The following is a 27532-nucleotide window of genomic DNA, read 5'->3' as shown; positions in this document are numbered from 1 at the left end:
GCTTTCTCAGGTGTGTCCCCCCCTCAGGTGTGTGCTCCCTCAGGTGTGTCCCCCTCAGGTGTCCCCCCTCAGGGGTGTGTCCCCCCAGGTGTGTCCCCTCAGGTGCGTCCCCTCACGCCCGGCGGGGCCCCTCGCCTCCCGCCCACTGGCGCCCTCAGGCGGCGGGAAGCGGCGCACCGGGGCCGGCTCCGTCTCCACCGGCAACGCCGCAACAGCGGGTGGGGGCCGGGCTGGGCCCCTCCGCTCCCGGTGCCGCACGAGGGAAGGGTCGGGGCAGTGCCGGGAGGTGCTGAGGGGTTCGGGGAGTCGCTGTCACGGGCGCGGTGCCAGGGAGGGGAGGGCGGGCACGGGAGAGCCTTTCCCCCGTCAGGTGAGTCTCATCAGGCGGTGCGGGGTCGGAGGGGCCGAGGGGTCTCTCCCCGGTGGGCTGAGGTGACTCTCGGGCACGGGACACCGCGGGGACCCGGGGCTCCTCCCCCGTGAGGTGAGCGGGGTCTCGGGGAAGGCTGGGGGTGCGCTGACACCCGCTGTGAGCCGCAGGGCCCGGGTGGCCTGGGCCGGGGGGAGGCGGTGGAGCCCAGCCAAGGGAAAACCGGGATTTAATGGTTTTTGCTTGACTCGTACCGCGCCCAAAGCCGAGGGCAGCTCGCCCACCCGCTGCCAGCCCGGCTGGCTCAGCTCCCGCCGCCGCGCTGGGCTTTGCTGTGGTTAATCTCCTTTTCTGGTTGAGCTCTGTAGCCGGTGTCCCAGCAGCTGTGCGCGCATATAATTAACTGCATAAAATCCATTGACAAGCAGCTCTGCAGAATAGTTCCTAAATGTGTTTTCTATAAATGGATAATTGTAACTTCTCTTTATTTTTTAGTTTGCTGTTGTCCCACATACAATATAAATTGTCATTGAAGTTGCTGACAACATTAATACGTTTCTAATAGTGTTTATTCCTGAAGATTTTAACTTTTTTTTTTGCTCTAATGCTTTCTTTTTATTTTTAACAAGGCTAAATTTATTAATGTAATGGATACACACATCAGGAAAATGGCATGGTTGTTGGACAACAATCAATATTTGGAAAAAATTGGGTGAGGAAACCATTACAAAATCTAGTTGAGACTTCATATGTTGATAGAAAATAAACTATAATTCATGTAAAGTATATACTATATCCCTTCAAAACATCATATATCACCTTAATGCTTAAACAACTGTCAAAGAGCAGTTCCTACAGAAAAAAACTTGAAATTACTTTATGACAATAGAGGAATTTTATGGGTAATGAATTGCTTTCATAAAATTATTGTCTTGTAGGTTGACAAAATTCCATCAACAGGGTGATCATCCACCAGGGCAAGATTTTGCTGTGCCTCCTCTAGGACCAGATAATGCATTGCTGGGAACACATAGCAGCAAGACACAAGATGTGCTGGTAGGCAAGTTTTCCTGCAAAATGGAGCAGCTGGTACAGTAATGCAGACCCATTATAAATTCCCAGTGGGGAATAAATAAACTGATAGGCAACTAATATGCTTCCTTACATGCATTTGCATATATACACAGACAGTTTGATGGTGTGATCACTCATGGCAAGAAACTGCATGTAGTTTTTCTGCAGAGATTAATCTGACAACAAATTGGATAAAACAATAAATGAGATCAGCTGTTGATACTGCATTTTTCCTCCAAAAGGCAGAAGCCAAGTTCAAACTCTGTGTCATCTTTGGGAGATGCTTATTTTTATTCCTCTCTGGTAAATCACTAATTATTTTACTAATCTCTCCTATTTCTTGTCTTCATTCCTGTCTGCTCTAAACTAAGCTCTTTTATCCCTTCCTTTAGCTCACAGTCTGAGGGTGTTGTGAAAGTTTCTTTTCCTTTGTATCCCACATTCAGAAGAGTATTCCAGTACATAAAATTATGTTCTTGGACATGCACTGCCTAGCAGCCACTCTTCTTAGGATTAGATTTTTGTCACATTTAAACAGCACATTTAATTTCTCATACTGCATGTAATTTTTTCTCACTTCATCTGTAGAGAGAACAAATGAAGAAAACACAGTCTCAAAAGGTGCAAACAACAGAAGAATGGATGAAAAGCTACAGTTTGGAATCTTTGCAATTAACATTAGAGTATCTGGTAAATTAAGACAATATTATTTTGTAAGTACACTGCCTTTTCTCTAGTCAGTCTTAACTTGTGTGCATCTCTGATGTTAACCATGCATAGTGCTCCAGGAATTCAGGAAATGGTGGTGAAGTGATGGAGTTTACAGAGGAGACTGTTGCTGATTTTGAATCCAGGCTTTCTGAGTAAGTATCCATCTTCTTTACTGCTTTGATGTGTAACTGATTCTGTATCTCCATTACTGTAGACACTACCTTAAATCTTAATTTGTTGTCTCTGGGCGCCTCAGAGTATCTCAACATTAAATCCTTCCTGCTGAGATTAAGGAATAATTGTATGTCACTGCAGCTGAGGGTTGGGGTTTTTTATGGAAGATGTTTATCAGCCAGGTGTTGATGTGAAGCTGTTTGCTCATTTTAGAAAGGCAGCCAGGGCCTGCTCAGGTTTCCATATGTAACACTGTGTCGCTGGGGGTTATACTCATGAAACTTGGATTAGCTTCAAGCCATGGATGCAGATGTGACATGGAAATTGAAAGTATTCAAAGTGAATTTTAAATCTATAAAATCAAGAAACTTAAATAATTTAATTTATAGGTTCAATAAGCTGTAAAATAATCTTCACAATTGATATGAGTGCTTCCATTTCAGCATACCTCACTGTGTCAGGCTTTATAAAACAGAAGCAGCTTTTCTGTTTTGAGAGAGCAAAATGCATTTGCCCCTTTAAAATGTTGGCTTAAACTTTCTGTTTGCCAACTTGTAGACACTATGTGCATGGAATTAAAAATCCATTGGTTAAAGTAAAACAATTTTAGAGGACAGGAAGCATTTTTTTTTACCCCAGGTTATAATATTAAACTGTTGGAAATTGTTCTGCTTTAGGGAAAGAAGTATTTAAGTGGTGAGCCCTGCAATGACCAGTTGTGTAAGGGCATATTTAACATGTTTTAGAACACCTGTCTCTCACAGAGTTTGCACCTGTAAGAAGGGGCTGTGATGAAGACAGGTGTTGATTGTTACATTGACACCCAGGTGAGAGAATGCTGTAGTTAATGTGTGCTCTGCCTTTTGTCAGAGTGATTGAACTCTATCATTGACACCCATGTGAGAGAATGCTGTAGTTAATGTGTGCTCTGCCTTTTGTCAGAGTGATTGAACTCTATCAGCACCGAATTCAGTGGCTGCTGCAGGACAGCAGAAAGGTAACCTGAGCTTTGCAGTATAATTTTAGAATGAAACTCCATATGGCATTAAAGACTAAATTAACTTTTGAATACTAGTGAAAAGTGGCTTCCAGAAAGCCTTTTTTTTAAAATTTTCCTTATTTACTACAAGTTCCACATTATATGCAGTGATGTTGACAGTGGATTGTTCTTCCTGACCTTTCATTGGCATGCAGTTTTCTGCTTTCTGGATTTACTCTTTTCCTCTCTTTGCAGTCTTAGTCATCAGGTCCTCTCAGCACAATTTAAATGGGAGCAGACAATGTTGAGCTTAACCTCTGCCTGGAGTGGGGCTGTCTTGTAGCTCATTGTGCCCACCCTTGCACAGCTGCTCCCTCACACTGTGCCTGGCAGTGCCAGTGCTCAGATGTAACTCCCTCCTGAAGGGAATAGGAAAAGATGCAGCATTCCAAAATCTGGTTTCCACAAAGTTGCTTGATTTAGCCTGAAGGGGACAAAGTTTTTTTTATTCATCCTCTCAAGTAATTAATAAGTTGTCTTGGGAAGAAGGTAACGTGATTCCTGGTAAGGATTAACTGGGAGCCAGTAGGACTCTCTTTTTCTCTCTTCTTCTTTTCCTCCTTGACTTTGTCATCTTTATGCTAAAAAGTTTAAAATTAAAATAAATACCTAATGCTTGATCTAAAAATGGTGTTGTACAGAATAAACAGTAAAATTATTAAACTGTAGATAAGATAATATTTACAGTGACTTTTCAAAGGTGTTCGGTGTCATAAAAGGAACTAAAGTTGGACTTTTGGTTGATGTGTCTCATTTGAGTTATGGACCTAGACTGTTGGATTTTCAGAAGAACCTTTTGGTAAGTAATAGTAAAGCAAATGTTGTCTATTTTAACATACCAATCAAGCTTTTGTGGAACTAGAAGCCAGGAACCAAATAGAAAACAATCTGCTTAAAATCCTGATGTAAAACAGAATAGAAATTTTCTGTTGTAGAAAAGTGTGCTCCAAATGTCTTTGAAAGTGTAGTATTTGTTAATGTCCAACACAGATCCAAATCAAAACACATCCAGTATACTTCAAAATATAATTAAGAAAAATGTTATTGTTAGTTTTTCAATTCTATCAGCATTCTCTGTGGAATAAACTTGCTGAACAAAAGCAGCTGTAAAAGGTAGAACCAAATTGTACATAGAAATATTTATATTAAATATAGTTTCCTTTAAGTTAACTTTTGTCACAGTAAGGCCCACTTCACAATTTTTGTCAGAACCTTGGTGAATTAATCATTTTCTGTCTTCTCAGAAGAAACTTGTCCTTTATTGTGCTCTTTGTTTTTAGAAAACCTTTGCAGTAAGGATGGAATATGTAGGATTGTATATGTATGGATATAATGTAGCTGGTTTAGTGTCTATATTTGACACTTGGTACAATTCAGTTTCCCACAGGAATTATTTACCATCAGTTTATATTATTTTTGTGTTTCAAATAAAACTCCTTCAAGAAAACTCAGTTTCCACGGTCTGGTTTACTTAGCTTGAATATGTGAACTATTGTTTAGCCCTATCCATGATTGTGAGGTAACCACTTTTTAGAAATTGCATGGTGTGTGACTGTGCATTCTAGATCACTGCTGTTTCATGTGGTCATCAGCTGAAGAGAAAAACTGGTACCAGTAACATATATATCCCTGCCTCTTGTCCCATTAACAAATTATTTGGAATGCCATGAGTTTGCAGGTTTTGTCTCTATCCTTACCAAATATTTGAATCTCTATGAATTTTTCTTGGAAGCTTTTTTAGTGGTAGCTGAAAATATTGCTGTAACTATTTTTAGGAAATTACTATTTTCATTCTTTTACATAATAACCCTGCCAGAAGCAGCATGGATAGTAATGCATTCATAATTTTTTATTTATTAGGGCTTAATAGATGAGCAGCTTTGTTATAAGAAGGAATTGTACTGCCTCTCATTCAGTACAGAAATTTCACCACTGTGGGAGACTCCAAAAACCATCACTGTTCATGTGTAAGTAAGTTAATTTCTCTGAAAAGTCAAGGTGTTTCAGACAAGATCTCCATTTCATTTGAGCAATCTCATTTAGGTAATAGTGGTTTTCATCCTGTGCCTGCAGTGATCTTAAGAGGGGAGAAAAGCAATGAATTTGACATGTGATCTGTGGTTTCAAGATGGTTTTCACATATAAAATATCTTAGCTCTTCCTTGGTTTGTAGTAATCTTTGTGATCTATCTTATTTAGCACCTAAATATTCTTTTTGTCTTCCCTTTCCCAGGCTACATGAAGCAAGACAGTGGGTGCAAGAGCTGGAGCCTGGTCAAGGCTGCAATTTGCTGAAAGCCTTGAGGCATGTCCTTGCAATGAGAGACCTGAATTCCTTGGTCCTTATTGTAGGAAGCTGGTAAGTTCGTTTTCTGTCTTAACAACCACATTTAACCTGGATACAGGATTGGGACAGGAAACTGAACTTGATACAAAAATAAATGGAAAACTCAAGATCCATGTATTATGTATTTTTAGTATATACCTTTGAATTCCTTTATTTCTTCCCTTTTTTACTATTAATAAATCTCATTTCTGTTATGAAGGTATGCATTTCCTTTGCAGATCACTTATCACAGTAATCTACTGAGAGCCTGCTAGCTCTAGTTTTACACCAATTAAATGTCATTAAAGCTGTCACTGAAAGAGTCCACATCTTTGGGAAGATTAGAGGATCAGACAGATTTTGCTAGAAAATAGCTATAGGCATTCAAAGGCAGTTTGGTCATAATTTGAAAATTGCAATATTGGAGTTGGGCTTACAAGGAAAAGACTACAATAAGGATTCTAGGAGTGTTACCTTACTCCTAGTTTACTAATTGTATTTTATTTTAAATGTGCAAAAAGGGATGGTGTAAGCTTGACAAGATTGATACCTAGAGTAATTTCAGATAACTTATTGAACACACAGTGTGGATTACAAGGTTCCAAGTTTTGCTTAGATCTGCTCTGAACAGAATCCAGAAGTTCATTTGTGAAAAATTCCCTAATTTCTGTCCTTGACAGAAGTGTAGCTGCAAGGAAAGGTTTTTGGTAGCCATCAGAGCTCAGGAAATGACAGCTGTGTGGGACACTAAGTTCTAAACATAAAGCAAAGTTTTACTTTTTTTGGTGCCTTTGGAAACAGGACATCCCTACATACCAGAGCTGAAAGGTTTTCTGTCACAGTGGCCAAAGGCACAACTCCTGATCTTCAGCTATCAGGGCTAGCAGGGAATGCTTGAAAACATTTCATTCACAAGCTGTTCTGAATGGAAATAGAATCCCAGTGGATTTGTTATCATCCAGATTTTCATGACAGAATCAAGCTCCAGTAGTGACATCTCAGTAATGGTTGAAGGAAGGAGAGAAAATCTCCCCAAAAGCATGGTAACACTAAATACCTAAATAATTCCCATGATTTATTATTTCTTTCCCAGTTTTTTTTCCATATCTTCTTCAGTGTGGCCTTTTTTCCCCCCATTTGATTACTGCTATTGTTAATATATTTTTCTTTTCTTTTTTAATCAGCCCTGACCAGTCTTTTGAAATATTATGTGATTATGCACAGCAGTGTACACTGGGGAGAAAAGTGCAGATTCACACTGTTACATATGATTGCAGCAGCCCTGCTTCTCTTGTAAGTAATTGTGTTAATACTGAACTTCCTGAAATAAACTTCTCTCATAAACTTGTGGGGAAGCTAACCTAGAGTTCTTGAATTAGTGTTCTTTTCTCTTCAGAGCATATTTGGACATATGAAAAAAAATGTTTGGAGCATCATCTTGTAACTTGTTTTACTCAGTTTTTCAGCCATATTAAAATAAGACTGGTAAGCAAATGAAGGAAACATAATTATTTTGGCTTTCTCACTACACGTATCTCAAATATTCTTTTTCTGTCTCTACTGAGAACTAAATAACAACAAACCACATTATCAAAAGAGACTATCAAATCAAGATAACTGTTTCTCTTCCTATTTTTATATGTAGGCAGTTCTAAAGAACCTTGCAGAAGCTGTAGGAGGCCGTTATCATTGCTACTCTTCCCAGGGAGAGGTAGGTGACAGGGAGAGAGGCAAAGCATTTTTCTCTCTTGCTGATTCTTCACTTTGAGAAGGTAAAATAATTATCACCTGGGTAGAAGCTGATGATAAGAATTAGTGCTGAAAGTCTCTGTCATAGAAATGCTGAGGATGTGCTCAATAATCCTGTGGTTAATTCTTTCTGCAACTGAAAACATTCCCTAAAAGTGCAATAAATCCTGCAGTTATTGTTTACTGACTTAAGGCTGATAAAAGCAGTGGCTTACTGTAGAGTGATTCAAAGTAATAAAGTAATATCTTGTTTATAAATTATTACTAATTTATATGCAGAGCATTAGATGCATTCACACTCAATTCTGCCATGCCAGGCAGTCTTGTATTGATGTTTGCAAAGTAAAGTAAGAAAGCTGCTTTCAGTTGGTGTTTGAACAATAGTTAACTTATTTTTCCCCATTTGTTTTTATAATTGCAGAATTTTGATAGCAGTGATTTTCATCTGCTACTTCAGGAAACCCAGAAGGCTAAGGACCTACTCAAGAGCATCAAACAGAGTTTTCAAAGAAGAGTTGGTGGCTTGCTTGGTAATAAAAGAGTAGATGTATGTATATTTTTATTTTCAGGTGTACTTTGAATAATTAGGTTTAGAAATTAAGTGTCCACAATATGAAAAAAATTGTATGATTGATCAGGTATTTTGATATGTGAACCTTGAGTATTGTCTATTGAAAATCCATTGTTAAGAGCAAATTAATAATAAAATTGGTAAAGGAGACATTTTACTAAATATTCTCCAAAATGCATTAATAGAACATTGTCCTGTGATCCCTGTAATGGGAATCTTAAGAGCACCAGCCTAACTCTGTGCATGATCATATAAATGCAGTTGCAGCTGTCCTTTAAATTGCTGCAAAGATACTTCCTCCTGTGTGATTTAGCTGGACATTTAAATCCATTGCAAACTTACAAGGGCTTGTCTTGGTAGCACTGTTATACAAGTCTGGGAGGAATTTTTTTTGAATAAAATTCCTAATTATATTTCCCCTCATCCTTCCTATGCTGAACATAATTACTTTTTTTCTCTCTTCCAATCCCATAGTTACTAAGGACTGTGTAGAACTACCTATGGAGTAGAAGTCACTCTGGAATTACTTAAAAGGTTCTATATCCCCAGTAAAAACCCATTTTTAGGAGGACCACTGATAGCTACTTTCAAAGTGTTTTGCTTGTTGGAATCCCAGCACTTCAGTTTTAATTATGTTCACCAGGATTCCATGCTGGATATTTTGAATTGAGGGTAAAAATAAATTATGTTAAAACTTTCAAGAGCTTTTCTTGAAATCTGTTTTAGGTTTCCACAGCATTTGCAAGTTCAGCACCTTCTAGCTTCTTCCCAAAGCCTCCAAGGCACAAAGCACCATTAGTTGTTCAAACACCAGGCATCCTGGCCAAAACCTCAGCAGACTGGTTAAAGACCTATGGATTGAAAGGTAGCACAGAAAGAAAAGCTTAACAGGTATGAAACATGAATTAAAGACACACTGTGTGTTTTATTTAATGTATTTTTTTCTTCCTATAGCTAAAAAGTTAGATCTTTATCAAGTTCTGGCTCCCAATGCTTTCTCTCCTGTGGAAGATTTTGTACCTATTCTTAAAAAAACAGTGTCATCAACTCTACATGAGGCAAGTGAGGAGGAACTTTTTTCCCTGGGTTTGTGGGGTTTTTTTCTTTCTATTTATTTTCTTTCTATTGCTACATCTTTCTAATTTAAATCAGTACTGTATAAATCAGCTGAAATTCTAAAGACTGACATTTGAGTCATAGATTCAACTCAAATATTTCATGTCATTCTTAAGAATGACCCAGGAAGAAATTCCATGTTAGTCAATCTTATGTTGGGTTCTGTACACAGTTAACTCTACTTCTCCTTCTAGAAAGTGATGATGCAGTTTGAGTGGTATGATGGAACTGTAAAAAATATCCATGTTGACCTGCCAGTACTGTACAACTATCAGGTGAGTTGTCTAACATGATGTGGCCTTGTCAGGGCTAGAGCACCATCTAATTATTCCTCATTAATTGTCTTGTTAGCTAAGTGCTGCAGGGATTCCTGTGCAGACAGCTGTCCATGTATGTCTGCAGCCACTGGGATTGTTACAGGCAGAGGTGATGGCTGAGGATTTCCTCCTTGGTCAGAATGCAGATCATCAGAGAGTGGGGCAGGTTTGATGAAAGAGAAGCTGTCTGGGGGTGTTTGCTATATACTGGTCTTTTTCTTAGTCCTTTTTCTTTCCCACTTCACTGGCAGTCCTGACAAAGGACTATGGGAATGTTTCCAGGCAGGGTAAATAATCCATTAAAGTGGGAGTGATGTGAAGTCTGTGGAACTCTACAGCCATTCCAAAAGGAGGGTGTGAAGTGGCTGAAATGAAAAGCAGCTTCTGTGGCTTCTTGCTCACTGGGAGATTTGTGCATGCTACATTGTAGTTTTCTTTGTGAGTTCAGTGTCCTTTTCTAGCTTGATATGCCCTCAAATAACACCTACATAGACTTGGAAAGGTCATGGTGTATAAAGTTTGGACAAATTACCTTAATATCAAATTGCTATTGTTAAAAAATTACATGTGTTTGAGGATATTGTCTTTATGTTAAATGATGTGTTTTGTTATGAACACTGCCTAAAATTGCTATTGAAAAAAAGGTAAGCTTACAAAAACTGTAATTTTAAAGTTCTTTTGTTTCTTTTCTTGATATGCCTGAACACTGTTTTGGAATATGGTGGCAAGAGGAAAAGTGAAGTGGGGATACAGACCTTTAAATTCTTTGTTGCTTTTTTATCACTGTATGTTTTTCTCATGGACTGTGTTTTCTTATCTGCACTAAGAAGGAAATGTTGCTATCTAAGTGAATGAATTTTTTTTTATTACTATGCTGTTATGTTATTTCTGTCCTAAGCATTTGGCAGTAAAAGACTTGAACTTTCTATTTTTAACATAAATTTTCTTTATTTATGCATAGAAAGTCCTTGCTAAAATGGTAAGAATCTATGAGAAACGAATTGACTGGCTATCTGTTGCTAGCAGAAGAATATGGGGAAGTGTTTGTGAAAGAAGGTATTGTATTGATTTTGGAGGTTTTTTTGTGAGGCTTGAAGTGTTAATGTGTTTGAGGAAGGTGTTTATTTACATCTTGTCTGAGGCCTTACCCAACCTCAGTTGCACATTTTCTCTTTTTCCTGTTTACAAGCCTTGAATGTGGAGTTTCAGACAAAAGGAAGGTAGCTGAGGCCCCTCTTACTAGAGATTTTCTTGCTCATTGGTTAAGGATTGAATGAGCCCATCTGGCCACTCTGTTGTGCTGGGAACTCACATCCCACAGACTGTCCATCACACCTGTGGGTCTTTCCAAAACTACTGCTCCCAAATTATCCCTTGTCCATTAACTGTAGACATCCTGCATTGTCTCTGCAAGCAACCCTCAAAACTGGCCATGCTGAGCAGCTCCTCATTAACCCTTTCCTCTAAACAGCAGTGTGCTCAATAGCATCAGTCAGTCCATACCTGAGCAACCACTCTGGCACTGATGAGCTGAGAGAAACCTTCACCATTTGTCTTTGGAGTAATATGCCATATTACTGTTCATATTACTGTTCCATTAATGTTCCTGGAGTGCTGCCTGGGACAGGAGAGTGAAATATCCAATAACTCTCCATGTGGCAAACATCCACACATTGCAGGAGGGTTTTAGATACTCGAGTACAGAGAAGGGGAGGAGCTGTTTGGGGTCCAGGAGCATTAATGGCTCCTGAACAAGTAGCCAGTACCCTGATTATTCCATAGTTTAGGAAAGACAGAAGTTTCCATTACTGTTGCTATTTTTATTTTTTAAATATCACCTGGTATTTTGCAGAATTTTTTATTAAATAGATTCAGTCTGTATACAGCATGATCCATAGGTAGAAGATACTTTCCCTTGCAAGTTACAGTGCACTAAAGATAAGAATACATAATTAAATAAGACATTTTTCTTGTTTTTAATGAATAGCATTTTTCTTCTACAGGGTGGTTGTACTTGTTGATATCTCAGTGACAAACTCTGCCTACATCTCTCATATCCAACACTGTGTGCGACTTTTGCTTGAGGAACAAATGTCAAATAAGGATTGCTTCAATATTATAGCGTAAGTAACTATTTAAGAGTCTTTAAAAATAACTGTAGTGCATTGCAACGAAAGAAGTATGAGAGATTAGTTACTAATAGGCATATTTTAGTATTTAATGTTTTTTAGTGAAGTATTTGCAAAACTAGCACTGATTGGTCCTTATTGGGTGAGTGCATGAATCAGATATATGGAGACCAGATTAGTAATTAAAAATCACTTTTTTGGGTGAGGGTCACTGGAACTGATTGCCTCATACCTGTAACAAATACTCACCCTGCTATATTGTTCATAACAGTATTAACTCACCTGTCAGAATCACACCAGAAGAGGATCTTGATGTCTCAGGTGCCATAACTGAGAGCACCCTTTAAATTTTACAGTAACTCCAATGCTGTTTAATATATTATAGTGGTAAAATTCTGTACTCAGCACTGGCAGGCAGAAACATGTGGCACAGCTGCTGGGCAGGTGTCTGGCAGGTAACACTAAGAACCAGCAGCTCATGGAGTTCCTGACATGGTGTGAGAACAGAGCCCTTATCCCACAAGAGAGATACAGGCAGCAGCTGAGGGTTGGAGTTCCTTCTTCACAGCCCTTCCTCTGAGCTCTTCCCAGCTCATTTGTGATCCTATTCAGGAAAGAAAATAAACCTTGGGTGATGGATAAATGTGGATAATTAAATGGTTTCCAATAGAGAATAGTTGACATCAGGCAGTTTTATATCTGTAATACCCTAAATGAGATTTTTCTTCATCTGTGAATTTATTTTATCTTTTTGCTTGTTCTAAACTATAATATGAAAATTAATTACTGTTATCTTTCTGTGAAAGATTTGGGAGTGACATTGTGCCTTGGCAGCAGGAACTGTGTCCTTCCCAACCAGAAAACTTAGAAAAAGCTTGGAGGTAGGATCAAATAATTATCTTGTGTATGTGAATTTCACAGGGAAAAATTGCGAACAACTAAAAACTTGTGTAAGTTTATCATGTTACAAAAACAGGCTGCCATGTTCTACAGTGATTGTTCATAGTAGTTTCTTGTGAAAATAGCATTTTAAAAGTTAATAAGCTTGGGGTGACTTTATGTTTCATATGTATATATAATATCTATGTACAAATACAGAAGTGTCTGTATAAGGAGTGAAGAGGTTACATGGAGAATTGAAAACTGTTTCAAGTTCAGTTGGGATGTGAGAGCTAAACAATGGGGTTTTTCCCACATGCTTTGGAAAAAATCCCTGCTTTCTGTTTGTGGAGTCACATCTTCTGTGTTCTCATTATACCTCTGGTTTCATTTCTGTTTCTGTAAGTTCTACTGCATTAATATTTTTCCATGTGAAATGAGGAGAGAATTATTTCCTCTTTATGCTTTGTCTCTTACTTTAAAATCTAGTTTGCTATGCTGGCAATACAGAAACCAGAACAAATAATTTGTTATATAATCAGGTTTTGCTCTCTGTCATTTTCAAACATTTTAGACTCCAGTGCAGTGTTATTTAAGACACTTAGTTCTCCTCATTGCTTTGAACAGAAACAGGAGCTTTTGTTTCTTCATTCTTTGAACTGTAAACATCTTGGTTTAGGTGGATGTTGAGCTTGGAGTGCAAGGGCAGTAGAAATTTCATGAGTGCCCTCAGAAGAGCTGTGGAAGTTGACTTCAAAGACAAAGATAAACACAAATCACAGGGACTCTACCTGCTGACTACTGGAATACCTGATCAGGAAACAGTGAGTGTCATCATAGGCAACTTTTCTCTAAGTTCCTATCAAAACTAATATCAACTTTATTTTTATCTTTTTTCCCCATGCCTTTTTCCCTTATAGCCAATCACAGTTCATTGACAAAATATTCCCCCTTTACATACCTAAGGCAGCACAACTGTCAGGATCCCAAACTTCCATTTCTATTAGTTAATCAATGTTAGTCATGTTAGTCATATTAGTTAGGCAATTGTTAATCATGTGTTGAAGGAAGCAATTATTAATTATTTATAGAAAATTCAAGACATGCTTTTATGTTTCCTTTCCCATTCCAGCTCTGGGCATCATTTTGCTTCAGATTTCTAAGTTGGAGCAAACTGATTTTTTGTAATTTACCATTTCTGTACAATTCATGTACAGAATTATTCAAACATACAATACAATCCAAATAATACAAAATTATTCAAAAATATTTTCCAGTGGAGCTCCATAGCACACTGTGTAGAGACAGCTGCTGTTTTTATCCCAGTAATCCCTTGCCTGGATCCATGTTTGTAGTCAATGTGCTCCATGGCCACTAAGCTGTGTGCACAGCCTTGAGTTTTTATGTGTGTGCAGTGAGGTGTCTCCTCCTTTTGTTACCAAACCTCTGGAAGTTCTGGGCAGATAAGAAATTATTAAAGCCCATATGGCTGACAAGAAAATGAGGGACAAATGGACAGTTTCATCCCTACTTTGCATCAGTGCACAGCTACACTGATGTCCACAATCTGTCTTTGGTTCCCAAATGCACCCCAGCTCAGCCCCTGCCTGCAGTGGAGCTGTTGTCCCTGGAAGCAGCAATAGTGACAATTGTTGTGTGTCTGCATGGGCTGAGGAGCCACTGCATCACTCAGGGCATGTTCCTGTTCTGAGCTGCTCCAACTGGGAGCACTGGGACATCACTCAGGAACCAGTGGAGCAGATGGAAGCTTGTCTGAGGTAGAGGCTCACCCCTGATGTTTCTTTCTGTCTGTTTTACAGCACACAATCAGTGCTTATGTGGCTGAGGCTTGTGGAGGTTTGGATTTGCAGCTCCATGTCTGTCTGTTCAGTGTAACAGAGGGCACTGAGATTATCCCAGCCCGCTATGCCACCCCCAGGGAGACTGCCAGTGCTTTGAAAGAAATTGTGCAGGCAGCCAGTGGGAGGTTTCACTGGTTTGGAGAAACAGGTATGAGCAAAGGAAAGTCAGCACATACTTCTTTTTCATTAATGAAATAATATTCATTAATGCTTTTTTACTCCCAAATCAAGTAGTTTACTTTTTTATGATATGCTGAGAGCACTGAGATATATAACCCAGGTCATAGTGTTATTGAGACCTTCAGCCACTTTGCAGAATATTATAATGCAGCCTTAATGAAGGAATTTTTTTGTTCCTTCATTTGAATTCACCATTTTCTGTTAGCCTTTTTAAAGATGCTTTAAAATATAGTCATTAATATGATAAGTCCAGATGATCAGGCTTGCAGGAAACAAAGGTTTTTTGATTCTCTGCATTAGTATTTAGCATATGGTGCAAATTGTACATTTTAAAAAATACTTGTTTTGTCCACTTTAAGAAACCCATGCTAATTAGCATCTATTTGATTATCAGGTATTTTTGAAAGTGATGATATTACCAGTATTATATCTGAAATGGAAAAAGCAAAGAACTACTCCCAAAAGGTATGAATTCATAGAACTTTTAAAATTACTTGTTTCTTCTTAAAAAAATTCAACAGTGTTTGTTCAGCTGACAGTTCAGGAGATTGGACAAAATTCTTTTATGATGAGCAGGAATGTTCTAGAGTGTGAGATTAATGACCACAGAGTAAACATGGACTAGAAAGCAGTTGCACAATAGCACTGCAGGGACTGGTGTTGGAGTAGCCATGATTCCATACCAAATACAAGTTTACAGTTCAAGTGATTCTCCTTTTTGTTGCCAATCCTGTGATGAATTATTTTCAAATAAATTAATTCTTCATTATAATAAAGTTATAAATGTTGTATGCAAATAAATAACATTACATTCTTGTAAGTCCCAGTATAGGGGGGCTTGTCATTAGCACAGTGGCTTTGTCAATTCTAAACCAGTTGTTTTCTCAGGTGTACTGAGGGTGTAAACTAGACTGTATCTCATCATATTCCATGTACATGACTTTTTTCCCAAGCTATCCAACAGAATAACTGCAGCAGTGTAGCCAGCCTGGCAGTGTGGTGCCTGCTTCTTATAAAAGTGTGCATAGAAAGAGATCTGCAGTAGGAGCCTTGTCCAGAGGGCTGAGAATCCTGTTGGATGCAAGTCTGAGTCACAAAAGTTGGATTTTTTAAAAGAAGAGCTGGTGGCTATTCAATGACACCTATAAACACTTTGTTATCATGTAACAGTTGCAGATAGTTAGTTCACCATCTTCCACTTTGTTCTAGCCTTGGTTCATGTGCACTGCTGCCTTTTGGTTTAGTCTGTTTGCCCAGAGCAGGAAGGGTTTCCATACAGAGTGTTTGGGCAAGCACAGCACAAAGGGGTTTCTGCTCAGTTAGAGGTGTTAAGCATTGTCAGATAGGAATATTATTTATTATTATAGTAGTAAATACAAAATACCTATCTTTGAAATGTTATTTCCTTAAATTCCATGTATGTGAATTACTAAGCAATGTGGATTTCCATTTCAGTGTGCATTCCTGGTGCAGTCCCTTAAGCAACGCTCAGGAAATCAGTCTGTGAAACCCCTCACAGCAGAGGGAGACTCAGATGTGCTTATGAGGAATGAGAAAAAAAACCCACAGAAGGTGCCATCTCCTAAAGCCACAGCTGTGAGTCTGGATGGAATGGTTTGAAATTGTCCCACTTTTAATATGCTGTGTGTTATTTAAAGATCCTACCCAGCTATTGGATGTTGGTCTTTGTGAGAGAAATGCTCAGCTGAAAATTTGAAGAAATAAGAGCAGCACTGAGATAGTACTTTGAATTTGTTTGCATTCAAAATGCTCCATATACCAAAAAGTGCATCATTCTAAGTAATTAATTATAATGGAATAATGACACTGTAGTGTCAAAAGGTGTCTAAATAATCTTTCCTCTGACCTTAAAAATTAATGTTTAATGGAAACAAAGGCAAAGCAGAAATGTGCTTTACCAAATTACATCTATTTTGCAAGTCTTTCTAGAGGGTACTGAATATTATGATGTTCTGCTCATTTACAGATGAGACAGCTGCAGCTCAGTAGCATGGCTTTGACCTCACAGAGAGCCAGCATAAAACAAAAACAGGATTCAGGATTTGTTTCCTGCCTGCTGTGCTCATTTCTGTGGAGCTGCACAACTGAATCCCCTGGAATTTTGCTGGTGTTTGTTAATTTTGACTGTTTTGAGTAGGTGTGCACATCTGGAATATGCATAAAGGGCCAGTGTCTGCTGGAACTTTCAGTTCTCATCTTTGCAATGGGAATGGCTTTGTAGGTGTGGGAATGTAGGAAATGGGAATGTAGGTGTGGGAATGTTGCAAAGGCTTTGTAGGACTTCCAGGGTGTTTTATCAAAAGTGACATATTCTCAACACCTCTTCACAACTGCAGGAGAAACTAATTACTCAGAGATGACAAGAGAACATAGTTTTGCAGGGATTAAACTTGTAGAAAAGGGGTATGGGGTTGTCCACAGATGTTTGGTGATATTTATAGTAGAGCTGAATGTTAAATTAGATGTCAGTTGCTTGAAGGCTCAGTGTCACAGCAAGTCTTGTCCTACAGTAGGGTTAAACAAGTGCTTGTGCTGTTTAGCAGGCTGCTCAGCCCCTAGAGGGATAAGCCAAGCCCAAAGGAGAAATTACTGGTGTCAGCACTAGATTTTCAATAGTCACTAAAATGCTGAGGAAGATACTAAATGCTGTATATTCTAGAAAGCAAGGCCATTACCACACTAGGCTGCTCCTTCAGGTGGCAAACATGGTCCAAACTCCTCTCCCTGTAGGTGTTAGTCTTCAGGTTTATGGTAGCAGATGATATTGGCAAGAAAATGAAAACAGAGCCATTAGAGTTATTTAACCCAGCAAGAAACTGCAAATTAATATGTTGTCATGGCATTCTGTGGATTTGTCAAAGCCAGAGTAAAGCAGGAATTAAATAATAAAGTAGCATAGTTCCAGCTTAGAATAATGCAGTTATGATCCACCTGAAGCACTTTTTACTTTTTTTTTTTTTGTTATTAAAGGTGCTTAAGGATGTTAAAGACAACCATGGTGCAGAGAGAAATACTCCTGTAAGAGCAGTGGCATGGCGTCCTCCTAGTGCCAAAGCAGGAATTCCACCAGGTCTGAATGGATTAGGGGCTTCTTGTCTTCAGTTTCTTTTGGGTTTTGCTTAAAAGGCAGTATTTAAGTTAGAGATGTAAATTAAGATTTTAGAAACATCTGGAATTGTAATCTTTAATCAAATTTATAGGAACCATCGTGCTTGTTTTGGAATTCCTTTGGGATGAGTTTTAGCTGTAATTTACCTCATTTGCTGCTACCCTGTGCAAGGAAGGAACTCTGCACAGCTGTGCAATGATTTCCAGGTCCTGGGATTGAATACCTGACCTCTATCAGGAAATGCCATCAGGCTCAGCTGTTCAGACATTTATTATGTTATTAGTTCAGTGTATACATTGCCACTGAATCTGTTAGATCCCATTTTAATAAATATGCTGTTCCACTTGATTTATTTGTGATCTAGTAATGAAGGAAAAGCACAACAGCAGTGTTGGGTTGTGTGAAGTGCTAACTCTTCCAACTGCTCCTGGTATATGAAAGCTCTTAAACTGATTCCAGTTACTGCTGGGCCCTTAAAGGCCAATTAATTTTTTCTCCATTTCTTCTTTTTTATTTTTCTGAGTTTTTTCTTTGTATCATCACTAAGATTTGCAGTTTATTTTTCTTTATATTAAATTTGAGTCTTCACATCTCCTGATGTTGATATGTAGCAATGTTCAGAAATCTAGATTCATATTTGCATCTGAGGTGCTCTGTACAAAGTTAACTGGTTTCTCCAACAAATATTATGTTTGTTCAAACCTCCAGTTTTTTTCAAACTAACTCCTGTGACATTCTTCCTCATGGCAATTTCTTATTTGTAAAAGTTCAATTTCTATGAAAGCTGCTGAAATAGTGCTGTAATATTTTTAATCAGTATCAAAGAAAATGAAGGATATATAATTGTGGTAATAGGAATATATGAATAGAAGAACAGGGTTGGGTTCTGCTTGTGTGAGAGTTTTATCCAGCTGAGCTAAATTAATGAGGTTTTTAATCTGTTATTTACTTGTAGCACAAACAGTAAAAGAATGGCCTCAGACTGAGAATAAAGGAAAGCACAAACCCAGGAAGAAGCCAGAGCTTTCTGTGTCTGCATTTTACACTGAAGAAGGAAGAAATGTGGGTATGTGTTATCAGGATGGGATGGGTGAAGCCCTTTTCTTATCAGCACTTCTATTATAAAACTGGCAGGATGGTAAGTGCCTGATAACCAGGGTGCCTTGAACAGTGAGTGGGAGAGAGTTTCACTTACCAAACAGTGGTAAGGATTTTTACTTTAGATGCAGGTGGGTGGAACTTTTTGCCTGGTTTTGGGGTTTTTTTTCTTTTGTGAAGTCCCTTGGGATCTTTTCGTCAAAGGTGCTCCAAGGAAAAGCCCTTTGACCATGGTTGATTTGGTTTGGAATTTTTTGAAGGTGACAATTTTTTTAAATAAGTGATTTTTTAGATACTTTGTTCATTTCTTAAATAGGTACAATATATCAGAGATATCCCAAGGCAGTGTGTGTAAAAAAATCTGTTTGCTCTGTCAGATTGCCAGAGGAAGAGGAAATCTGTTCAAGCAAAGAGGTATTTTTCTCCTTACTAATAAATTGCCATTTTGGAACTATCCATCTGAATTAATGTAAATGTTAACTGTGATTCTGTACAATGTGTTACTACTTAAACTGTTCTGATATTTGCCAACAATCAGTTGCTCTATTTGTTTGTCTTACAAGTGGCTGACCAAGTACAGTATTAAAAAGCTTAACCTGGAATTGCCCAGACTGATGTTTGGTCCAAGCTGTACCCACCAGAAGACAACTGTGGAGTCTCTGCACAAGAAAGTATCAGCAAAATACTGTTCTATCTTCCCCAGTGCAGAAATCAATGTAGGTTTTTGCAGATGTCAGGTACCTACATTATTGAAAGGCTTTATATTTGTTTAGTGAATGTTGATTGATTTTTCTGACTTCTGTCCACTCTTCCCTGTTCTTTCTAAATCATACTTCCACTAGCAAGCTAGAGAGGGTCTTTTATTCACTGCAAAAAAAAACCATTTAGCATGTTAGAAGTCCAAACTGCATGTTCTTTAGAATGTGTAGCATCTCCTCCATTCATACAGTATGAAAAATAATTTTTAAAATTTAAGTAAAATTTATCAAAATCATGTGTGAGTTGAAACGGGGAAAATTGGATCTTGATTGTTTCAGTTTGTGTAATGACTGGAGAGAAGCATAGAAAATTAAGTGCAAGCAACAGAGTCACAGATTTTTTACCATGTTTCATAGAGAAAAAGACAAACATCTCCCTGATGTCCAATGCCAGCATTGCACATATAGCAGCTCAGCTCAGATTTCCTGAAGTGAGCTGCTCTTGTACAAACTGAATTTTTCCAGGGGGTTGTGAAACATCTGCAGTTTCAGCCCAGAGAGCTGGAAAGCTACAGAGAGCAGCTGGAGAAGGTGCTGCAGCGCTACATCCAGAGAGTGCAGTGGCTCCTCTCAGGTATTGTGTGCCTCTGGTTTGCTGTCAAACATCTACAAACCCTTCTTGTCTGCTGTTCTTGTCTGATGGATCTGAATGTAGCTCTGAACCTTCAGTGGGAATAAAGATTCTCTGTCTTGCATTTCATTGAAAGGTAAAACTTACTTTTGTCAATACAAGAGAATTCAGCATCTGTGCAACTGATAAACATCTTGCTTACTGACAAATTATTAGGTTTTGGTCTTTGTGTGTTTGTGAGTACAGAATAGAAGCTTCCTATCAACAGAATATTTACAGTAACATATACAAGCAAAATTAGCTTTTCTGCATGTTTTGCTTAGAATGTGCCCTGCTTAGAAATTCAGCATCACTACTGGTGAAGACTGATTTGATCTCTCTATTGCTCATAAAGATCTTTCTCAGGAAATTGTTTAATTTTTTACTGGATTGTAAAGCACAAATTATTTAATGCAAGTTGCTACAATTAGCTAGTAATTAATATTTGATAGTGCTAGTTTTGAAATGGCCAAACACTTTTCTATTGTTAACTTTTCAAGTACGTAATTGCCACATAGATTAGACTTAATTATGTAGAAATGTGCCCAGAATTACCCTAAAGAATGAAGATTTACATTATGCTCTATAAAACAAGCCTATGTAATAACTCTTAATTGGTTTTAATGTTGTGGCCCAGGAAGCAGAAGATGGTTTGGTACCATTGTAGAAACAAATGTCTGTGTTTTGATTGATACATCTGGTTCCATGGGCCCATACCTGCCACCTGTCACAAAAGAACTTACCTCCCTTATCTGGGAACAGCTGAGAAAAAATGAAGTCAGGTATGAAATCAGAATTACTGATAAAGACTGAAATCTGCACTCGTTATTATGTAATCAGATTGCTTAATAATTACAGTGATACAGCACTGAAACACAATTTCAGTAATTATTGTATGTTAGAGCATAATGTGCATGTGACAAGAACTGCTTTTTCTGTTGCTTTTACCAGTTTTAAGTTGTAAACTCTCTAAGATCTGTGCCTCTGCTGTGGGCTGATGCTGTTTACCCTTTTAGGCTCAGCATTCCCACAGATTTTCTGTTCATGGAAAGTAAGATATGCTTTTTGACTTTTCCAATGCTGAAGAGCTTAATCCAACACCAGGATCTTTGATAGGGTGTGTGGTTGGGTTTGGGTTTTTTTACTGTTGGGCTTGTGTTTGGGGTTTTTTTAATTTAATGTATTTACTTATTTCAAAACTGTCTTACCAAAGTGACTCATTGTATTGGTTAGGGTTAAATGTTGTGGGTCATCTTTCTCCTCAGGTTTAACCTGCTGAGATTTGCAGAAAATACAGAGAGTTGGAAAGAGCATCTTGTAGAGGCAACTGATGAAAGCTGCCATGATGCTGTGCAGTGGGCTGCCACATGCCATGCTCATGGCAGCTCCTGCATCCTTGCAGCTTTGCAGGTTGGTGTGCCACAGCCTGGGGAGCACAGCCTGTCTGTGGGGGTAAAACAATTCCAACCTCACTGGTGACATCCTGGGGAAATGATGCTGTCAAAGTGTACAATATCTTTATATGCAAATCACTGAACACCTCAGAAATCAAGTCACTGTGTCTGGCCCCAGGGCTCATAGATACTCAAATTAATTGCTCATACTAAGTTTTAAAAAGAAGTCAAATATCAGTATCAATAGTATTTTTAATATTTGTGTTCAAAGTATACTGGAGAGGGGAAATAGCCAGTTGCTCAAACTGCTGTTTATGTACAGCTGTGGCTGTGCTATGTTGCTCTGACCCAAACAGGGTTTTAAATAAGCAGGGTTTGTTGGGATCTCATGGGTTTTGAGTAGAATTCTTGAACTTCAGTAACAGGTGAAGAAACTTTTCTCCTATAAAAATCCTCAGTGTAGAAATCAACTAGTAATGATAACTTAAAACTGAACTTTCAGTTTTATGAGATTTAAAAATGGAATCCAAAAGGAAACGTTGCCTTTAATGAATTATTCTTCTTCCAGACAACCTTGCACAATCTCTAAATAAATGTTATGGCATTCATCATGAATGAAGTCCAGTAGAGCTGCAAGATGTGTATATTACAGAGATGTCCACTGAGTCAATTAGTGTAGCAAATTTTCCTAATATTCATTCAAGTCTTAATGAGCCTGCTTTTCAGACATTAAACAACTTTAACTCCCATAAAATATGATGTAAAAATCTTCTGTCTGTAGTTGTCCAAAACCAGTTAACTTTCTTATTTCAATGAGTCAATTTTTGGCAATGCCCTGCTTATAAATATGTTGTCCTATGCTACAAATGATCAACTTAAATTTTCAAATTTTATATCCTTGATCCCCTTCCCTAATAAGCGAAAATGAAAAGACAAAACTAAGTTGGTTAATGATCAAAAATAAATATATTGGCAAATATAAACTATCTTACATCATTGGAATGGTGGTTTTGTTTACATTTCATATAAATGTACCAATTATTTAAGCTTATTTTCTGCTTTTCAGAAGGCTCTCAGTTTCCAAGGTGTAGAAGCATTGTATCTATTGACTGATGGAAAACCAGACACCAGTTGCAGTCTGATTTTGAAAGAAATTGAAAGATTGATAAAGAAACAAGATATTAAAATCCACACCATTTGTTTTAGCTGTGCAGACAGGTATATGATACTTTGCAAGAACAAAACAAAAATCTGTTAAAATGACTACTTTATTCATTGTCAGAAGTCTGTGCTAGCAAGATGGTAATGGGGAAGGTTGTTCTGGCACAGGTTCTGCCCCATGGCCTGCATTTCATACAGGAATTTATAATCATGTCCTCCAATCTATTTGTTTTAATGTTATATTTTTGAGAAGCTCTTAGAAATTTTTTTGCTCTTGCTTTCAGAAAATAATTTTCCTAAGTAGTTTTCTACTTTGTGCTAACAGAGGAGCTGTTGAATTCCTGAAGAAGCTTGCTTCCCAAACAGGAGGGCGCTTCCACTGCAGCTCTGGAGGTGAAGATGGACAATTAGCAGCACACAGAATATTGACAGAGGGGCTGGATGATGAAGATGTATGTTCAGTAAATCAGTTTGTTTTGTTTCTTAGTTCTTCATCAGTAGAGAAACTTAATTTAAAAAAGACAAACAATTACGAAAAAAAATACAAAACTTCCAAGATATTTCATAGGAAAACCAAAAAGAGAGATCTTAATATCTGTTTTTGCCTTTCTGCTGCCTTGGTGAGGTGCCCAAGCCCATGAAAGGAATGCAAAGTGCAATATAGGTTTTGAAAGAGAAGAAAAAAATATATTGTGTTGTCTGCATGTGGTTTTTAAGCTAACTTCAGCTTTTACTGTCTTCTTATCCTTCCCATCTTGTGTTTCATTTAACTGTAAAATCCTTATACAGTGCTTAGCACATTAATTCTCCAGCATGAGACCTCAGGCATTGCCACAGAGCCAGGTTCAGTCTAGGCTGGCTCTGCTCTCCCCTTGTAAGACTGAGAGCTTCTCTGCAAGTAGGGAAATTTAGAGCTTAGGATCAGTTTATTCAGGTGCAGAAACAGAAAACAATAAATAGGTGCAAGTTAAAACATTTTAATTGTGTTTTCAGAATCCAGTTTTCCCTTACTTTGAAGGAGATGATCTAAAGAACCTTACTCAAGAAGTAGCAAAAGCTAGAAGTTTCTTAAAGCAGGCAAAGTCTTGGAAGTGAGTATTTATAAATAATCTTTGTATTTATTATTTCATGGAATGAAGACAAGAATATCTGACTCCCAATGTCTGTTTTATAAAAAAATAGACCTGGAGAATTGTCTAGAATAAGAGTGAAGGACAATTAAATTGAAGATTTATATTTTTTCATTGTTACCCTTCCTAACTGCCAACCCAGACCCAGAAAGCACCAGTTCAATGGGAATAGTAGGCAAAAGTTCCTGCAAAGAGCTTTCAAATGCATTATACCTGAAAAGTCACCCAAGGACAGGGCTAAGCAGAGACTCCAAGGTGTTCTGTGCCTCTGTGAAAAACTGATGGAATTCTTTGGGATTTGTTTTTCTTTCAAACAGATTATTGCTTGAAAAATGGAACACAAACCAAAAAGACAACTCTGGCTTCCAAAAAAAGTGTTCAGGTAAACAGTCACCACATTTACATCATAGTTGATGTATAGTTCGTGTATTTCAGTAGGAGGGTAATATTTTATTAAATTTATTCATTTCTAGCAGTGACGTTTTTCAAAATTTGAAATATTTGTAGTGATTTTAGTTCTTAGCTGAGAGAGTCCACAGTAAAACCCCAAGTAACCAAAGAAGAGTTCAAAGAGAACTGTTGGGGGTGAGAAGAGCAAGGCAGATGTATATTTGAAGTTATTTGTAGTTATTCATGGTCTAGCAAGCAGTTAAGCACATTAGAGAGTTAGAGCCAGGTGTAATGGCTGAAATAACAATTGCTGTATGGGCTGCATGATTTATCTGTTAAATGAACAAGGCTGACTGGAAAATGTCCCCATTAATACAAAGACATCCTCAGCAAACATGGGACTGTCACTACAGAGTGGTGGGAGAGGCAGCTGGGCAAACTGAACCTCTCCCAGAGCCAACCTGCTGCTTTCAATTGGCAAAGTAAAAACCACAGGAAAAGAGAAATTGCTGGGTGGAAGCACTTTCTCAGGGTTAAACAGACAGAAGCATTTGTCACAGAGCTGTTTGAGGGAAAACAATGGACACAGGCAACTGCAGAGTTGCACTAGAGAACGTTGGCCTGCCAAGATATTCATCAAGGGCTTGGGTGAGGCAGATACAGAGCAAGACTGGGGTTTTTAAATCCTTGTTTCTATAGCTGTAGTTTGTATTTTGGTTCAAAAACATTTTTCCTAGTCATTCAAACAGGAATAAAAAAAATCCAGTCTGCCCTGCTGGCTAAGAATGCCTGGTTCATGGAGAGTGGAACCTGGTGTGCATGAGTGGGTGTGTGTGAGTGTGTCAGAGTGTGTCTGAGCCTGCAGAACTCAGCATTTAAGGGCTGGTCCCTCCCCAGAGATGCTTGGAGAGGGAGCAGATGTAAAACCATTCTACAGGAGCAAGGAAGTTGTTGCAGGCATGCAGAGGTAATGCTGGTGTTCCACAACTGTCTCTGTATCTCAGCATTCCAAGGAAAACTATTGCTGGTGAAGTGTACAGGAAGGCATTCCTGTTAAAATCCCCCAGAAAGGGCATAGCACTGTAGCCCCATTAAACATGTAAGAAAGGAAACTTTATTACTTTTAGTTTCAGTTGTATTGGTTTTCCATTACTGTTTTGTTAATGGTGACCTGGAGCCCATTCATTTAATATATTTTGAGTTGTATTTTTAAAAGTATTCATGTGCTTCACTTGTAGGATTAAATTTTAGATGAAGAAAAGATGCTGAAGAGGTTTGGAATGGTAGCATTCACCTGCTTCTTTTCAAAGAGTGCTCACACCTTCCAGCTGCAAGCAGAAAGATGATTTTTTTTCTTTGTTGTCACAACTGCTGGCAAGACAGGAAGCTGCAGATAAGTGCTGCACTCACTCCACTTGCAGATTTTGCAGGATTCAAAGTAAATCAAGCCCGACCTCTACAAAGTTTAAATAGAAGTAGAGGATAGTTTTCAATATAGAAATTTTTAAAGTGTGTGTATCAGTGGTGATACAGGATCACAACTTTTGTTTCTCTTTTACTGCATTGTATTGATAATTTCTTCAGTTAGTTGCTGGTATGTCTAAATTGCCATTTTTGTCTGTTGTTTGAAAATTCTTTACTGATGCTTATTATCCCTAACAGATGGCTGTGATGTTAGGAAAATAGTTCTTTATGCCAGTTTTGCATAGAAAGTCCAAGAAATAACCTTAGTGCAGAAAACAAAGCTTATAATTCATGTTTTTACACAGAGAAGTTTTGCTAATAATTATTTTGACTCTTTACTTTTTGTGTTGGCAGTAAAGAAGAATTTAGATCTGGATGAGACATGCAAGAAAATAATACCCTGTTGCTGATGTAGCCTGGTTGTGTTTTTATAACCAGACACTGCCTATCTTTTGAGCAATTCTATTCTTATATATTTCCTGTCTAGAAAGATTAGAAATATGTTTGCCAGTATCAGTTGATTTGTGAAATATGTTTGTTTTTTACTGATTTATGTAATGACAGCTCACTAGTATTTTGTAGATGTTCACGGTTGTCTTTTAGAGGGTTAGAAATTCATCTCAGGTGTTTCATATATGTAATATAATAAAAATAGAGTCATACTTCAGAATTAAGATACTTGATCTTCATTTATTCAGGAGCCATTTGCTTCTCTTGTGGGCCACTGGTTATGCTGTGATATGGGAGATTGTGTCTTTTCTTCCCTTTTATCTCTTTTGTCTCTATAAAGATTAAAAATTCTTCTATCATAAATGTATCTATTTAATGTTTTATGCTCTGAACCAGGTGACTCCTGCCTTCCATGTTAGTGCCAGCCTTTCCTAGAATGCTGCAGTTGAACTGGTGCTTTGTGCTGTGCATCACTTTGTGATTTTATTTGTGGATGTGTGTAACTGCTGAGATGATTTTATATGAAAAATGTTAATTGTAAACTAATAGGATTGGTTACATTTCTGTTTGGGGTATAGATGATGATCACTGATAAAATGAGGATTTCTGCTCACAGAAATGTTAAAACAGTAAATCCAGGTAGAAAGGATGAGCTTTCTGCATTGCCAAAAAGAGTTTATTTGTTTCTTGGAGGATTTAAGAAATGTCACAGTTCTGTAGCATAGAGTCATATATTCCTATAAAAGTACTTTAAAAGAACTTAAAAGGAAACACACTTCTGCAGATGTGTTAAATGGTATCAGAGGCTCTTTGCAAAGTAAGATCATAATGAACATATTGGATTTTGCAAATGTGGATAAGCATCAGAATATTTCAGTCTGCTGTGTTGGACTGCAATTCTCAAAGCTCTCATTTAGAGCCTTTCCCCTCCTGTACAGTATTTGGTGTTCAGAGGTTTTACTCTATCAGAACAATTGCATTTGCAGAGTGGCTCCATTGGCTGATTGTCAGTGGATGTGTAACCCCAGTTTGGGGCAGCCTCCATCCATACTCATCACTGAGCTGTGTGTTTTGGCTTGCCCTGGTTGGTTGTTTCTGGCAGAGCACAGCACATTTCCTGCTTCCCCTGAGCATGAGCTCACACTCCAGCAGGTGTGGGGAACTCAGGAGCCTTCTCCTTGCTGGTGCTGTGAGCCAAGGGCTTCTAAGCCTCCTGTTCAAGGAAATGCAATGAAAAGTAAGGAGCAAATGTTGATATTAGAATCTGTGTAAGCACAGAAGCTGTAAAACAGTCAGGGATGACAGGACTGAGCCATCACACCCCATCCAAGTTTCCTTTTGTGTGTTCAGCCTGTGCAGCCAAAGCCTTGTGGGCTCACAGGCTGCTCAAGCCCTGCCACCTCCCAGAGCAGCTCCTTCCTTTAAAATACAGATTCCATCTCCTTGCTAC

The 27532-nt window shown here is 38.2% G+C and overlaps 1 protein-coding gene across 9 annotated transcripts; it reads left to right on the top strand.

The window, feature by feature from the left end:
• Nucleotides 1-226: 226 nt before the first annotated feature.
• Nucleotides 227-26302, top strand: VWA3A (von Willebrand factor A domain containing 3A). Of its 9 annotated transcripts, none has more exons than XM_058035478.1 (34): nt 227-286; nt 1309-1426; nt 2033-2134; nt 2225-2307; nt 3272-3326; nt 4069-4167; nt 5229-5335; nt 5602-5727; nt 6879-6987; nt 7340-7405; nt 7865-7990; nt 8741-8879; nt 8969-9072; nt 9325-9405; nt 10409-10503; nt 11451-11570; nt 12383-12457; nt 13135-13279; nt 14276-14465; nt 14892-14962; nt 15953-16093; nt 17489-17588; nt 18583-18693; nt 19042-19139; nt 19289-19441; nt 19949-20057; nt 20731-20875; nt 21359-21503; nt 22554-22705; nt 22974-23100; nt 23642-23739; nt 24096-24160; nt 25066-25135; nt 25407-26302. In XM_058035478.1, exons 3-34 carry the CDS (start codon nt 2042-2044, stop codon nt 25417-25419), a joined length of 3411 nt encoding a protein of 1136 aa, XP_057891461.1. In that variant the 5' UTR covers nt 227-286; nt 1309-1426; nt 2033-2041; the 3' UTR covers nt 25420-26302. The 9 variants fall into 9 exon arrangements, with proteins under 9 accessions (XP_057891461.1, XP_057891463.1, XP_057891462.1 ...); XM_058035480.1 differs by having other exon boundaries at nt 245-286; nt 1331-1426; XM_058035479.1 differs by lacking the exon at nt 227-286 and adding an exon at nt 322-370.
• The last annotated feature ends 1230 nt before the right edge of the window (nt 26303-27532 follow it).

The sequence above is a fragment of the Melospiza georgiana genome, chromosome 16, assembly GCF_028018845.1.
Source record: "Melospiza georgiana isolate bMelGeo1 chromosome 16, bMelGeo1.pri, whole genome shotgun sequence".
NCBI classification, from domain to species: Eukaryota; Metazoa; Chordata; class Aves; order Passeriformes; family Passerellidae; genus Melospiza; species Melospiza georgiana.
Note: the sequence above shows the minus strand (reverse complement) of the source record. Positions and strands in the feature narration are given on the sequence as shown.

What these genes read in the sequence shown, in the direction of transcription:
- VWA3A (XM_058035472.1), top strand. Translation starts at nt 1,018, where the DNA reads ATGGATACACACATCAGGAAAATGGCATGGTTGTTGGACAACAATCAA. An exon ending in TTTGAATCCAGGCTTTCTGA is followed by an intron (nt 2,308 to 3,271) that starts GTAAGTATCCAT and finishes GCCTTTTGTCAG; the next exon opens with AGTGATTGAACTCTATCAGC. An exon ending in AACTTAGAAAAAGCTTGGAG is followed by an intron (nt 12,458 to 13,134) that starts GTAGGATCAAAT and finishes ATCTTGGTTTAG; the next exon opens with GTGGATGTTGAGCTTGGAGT.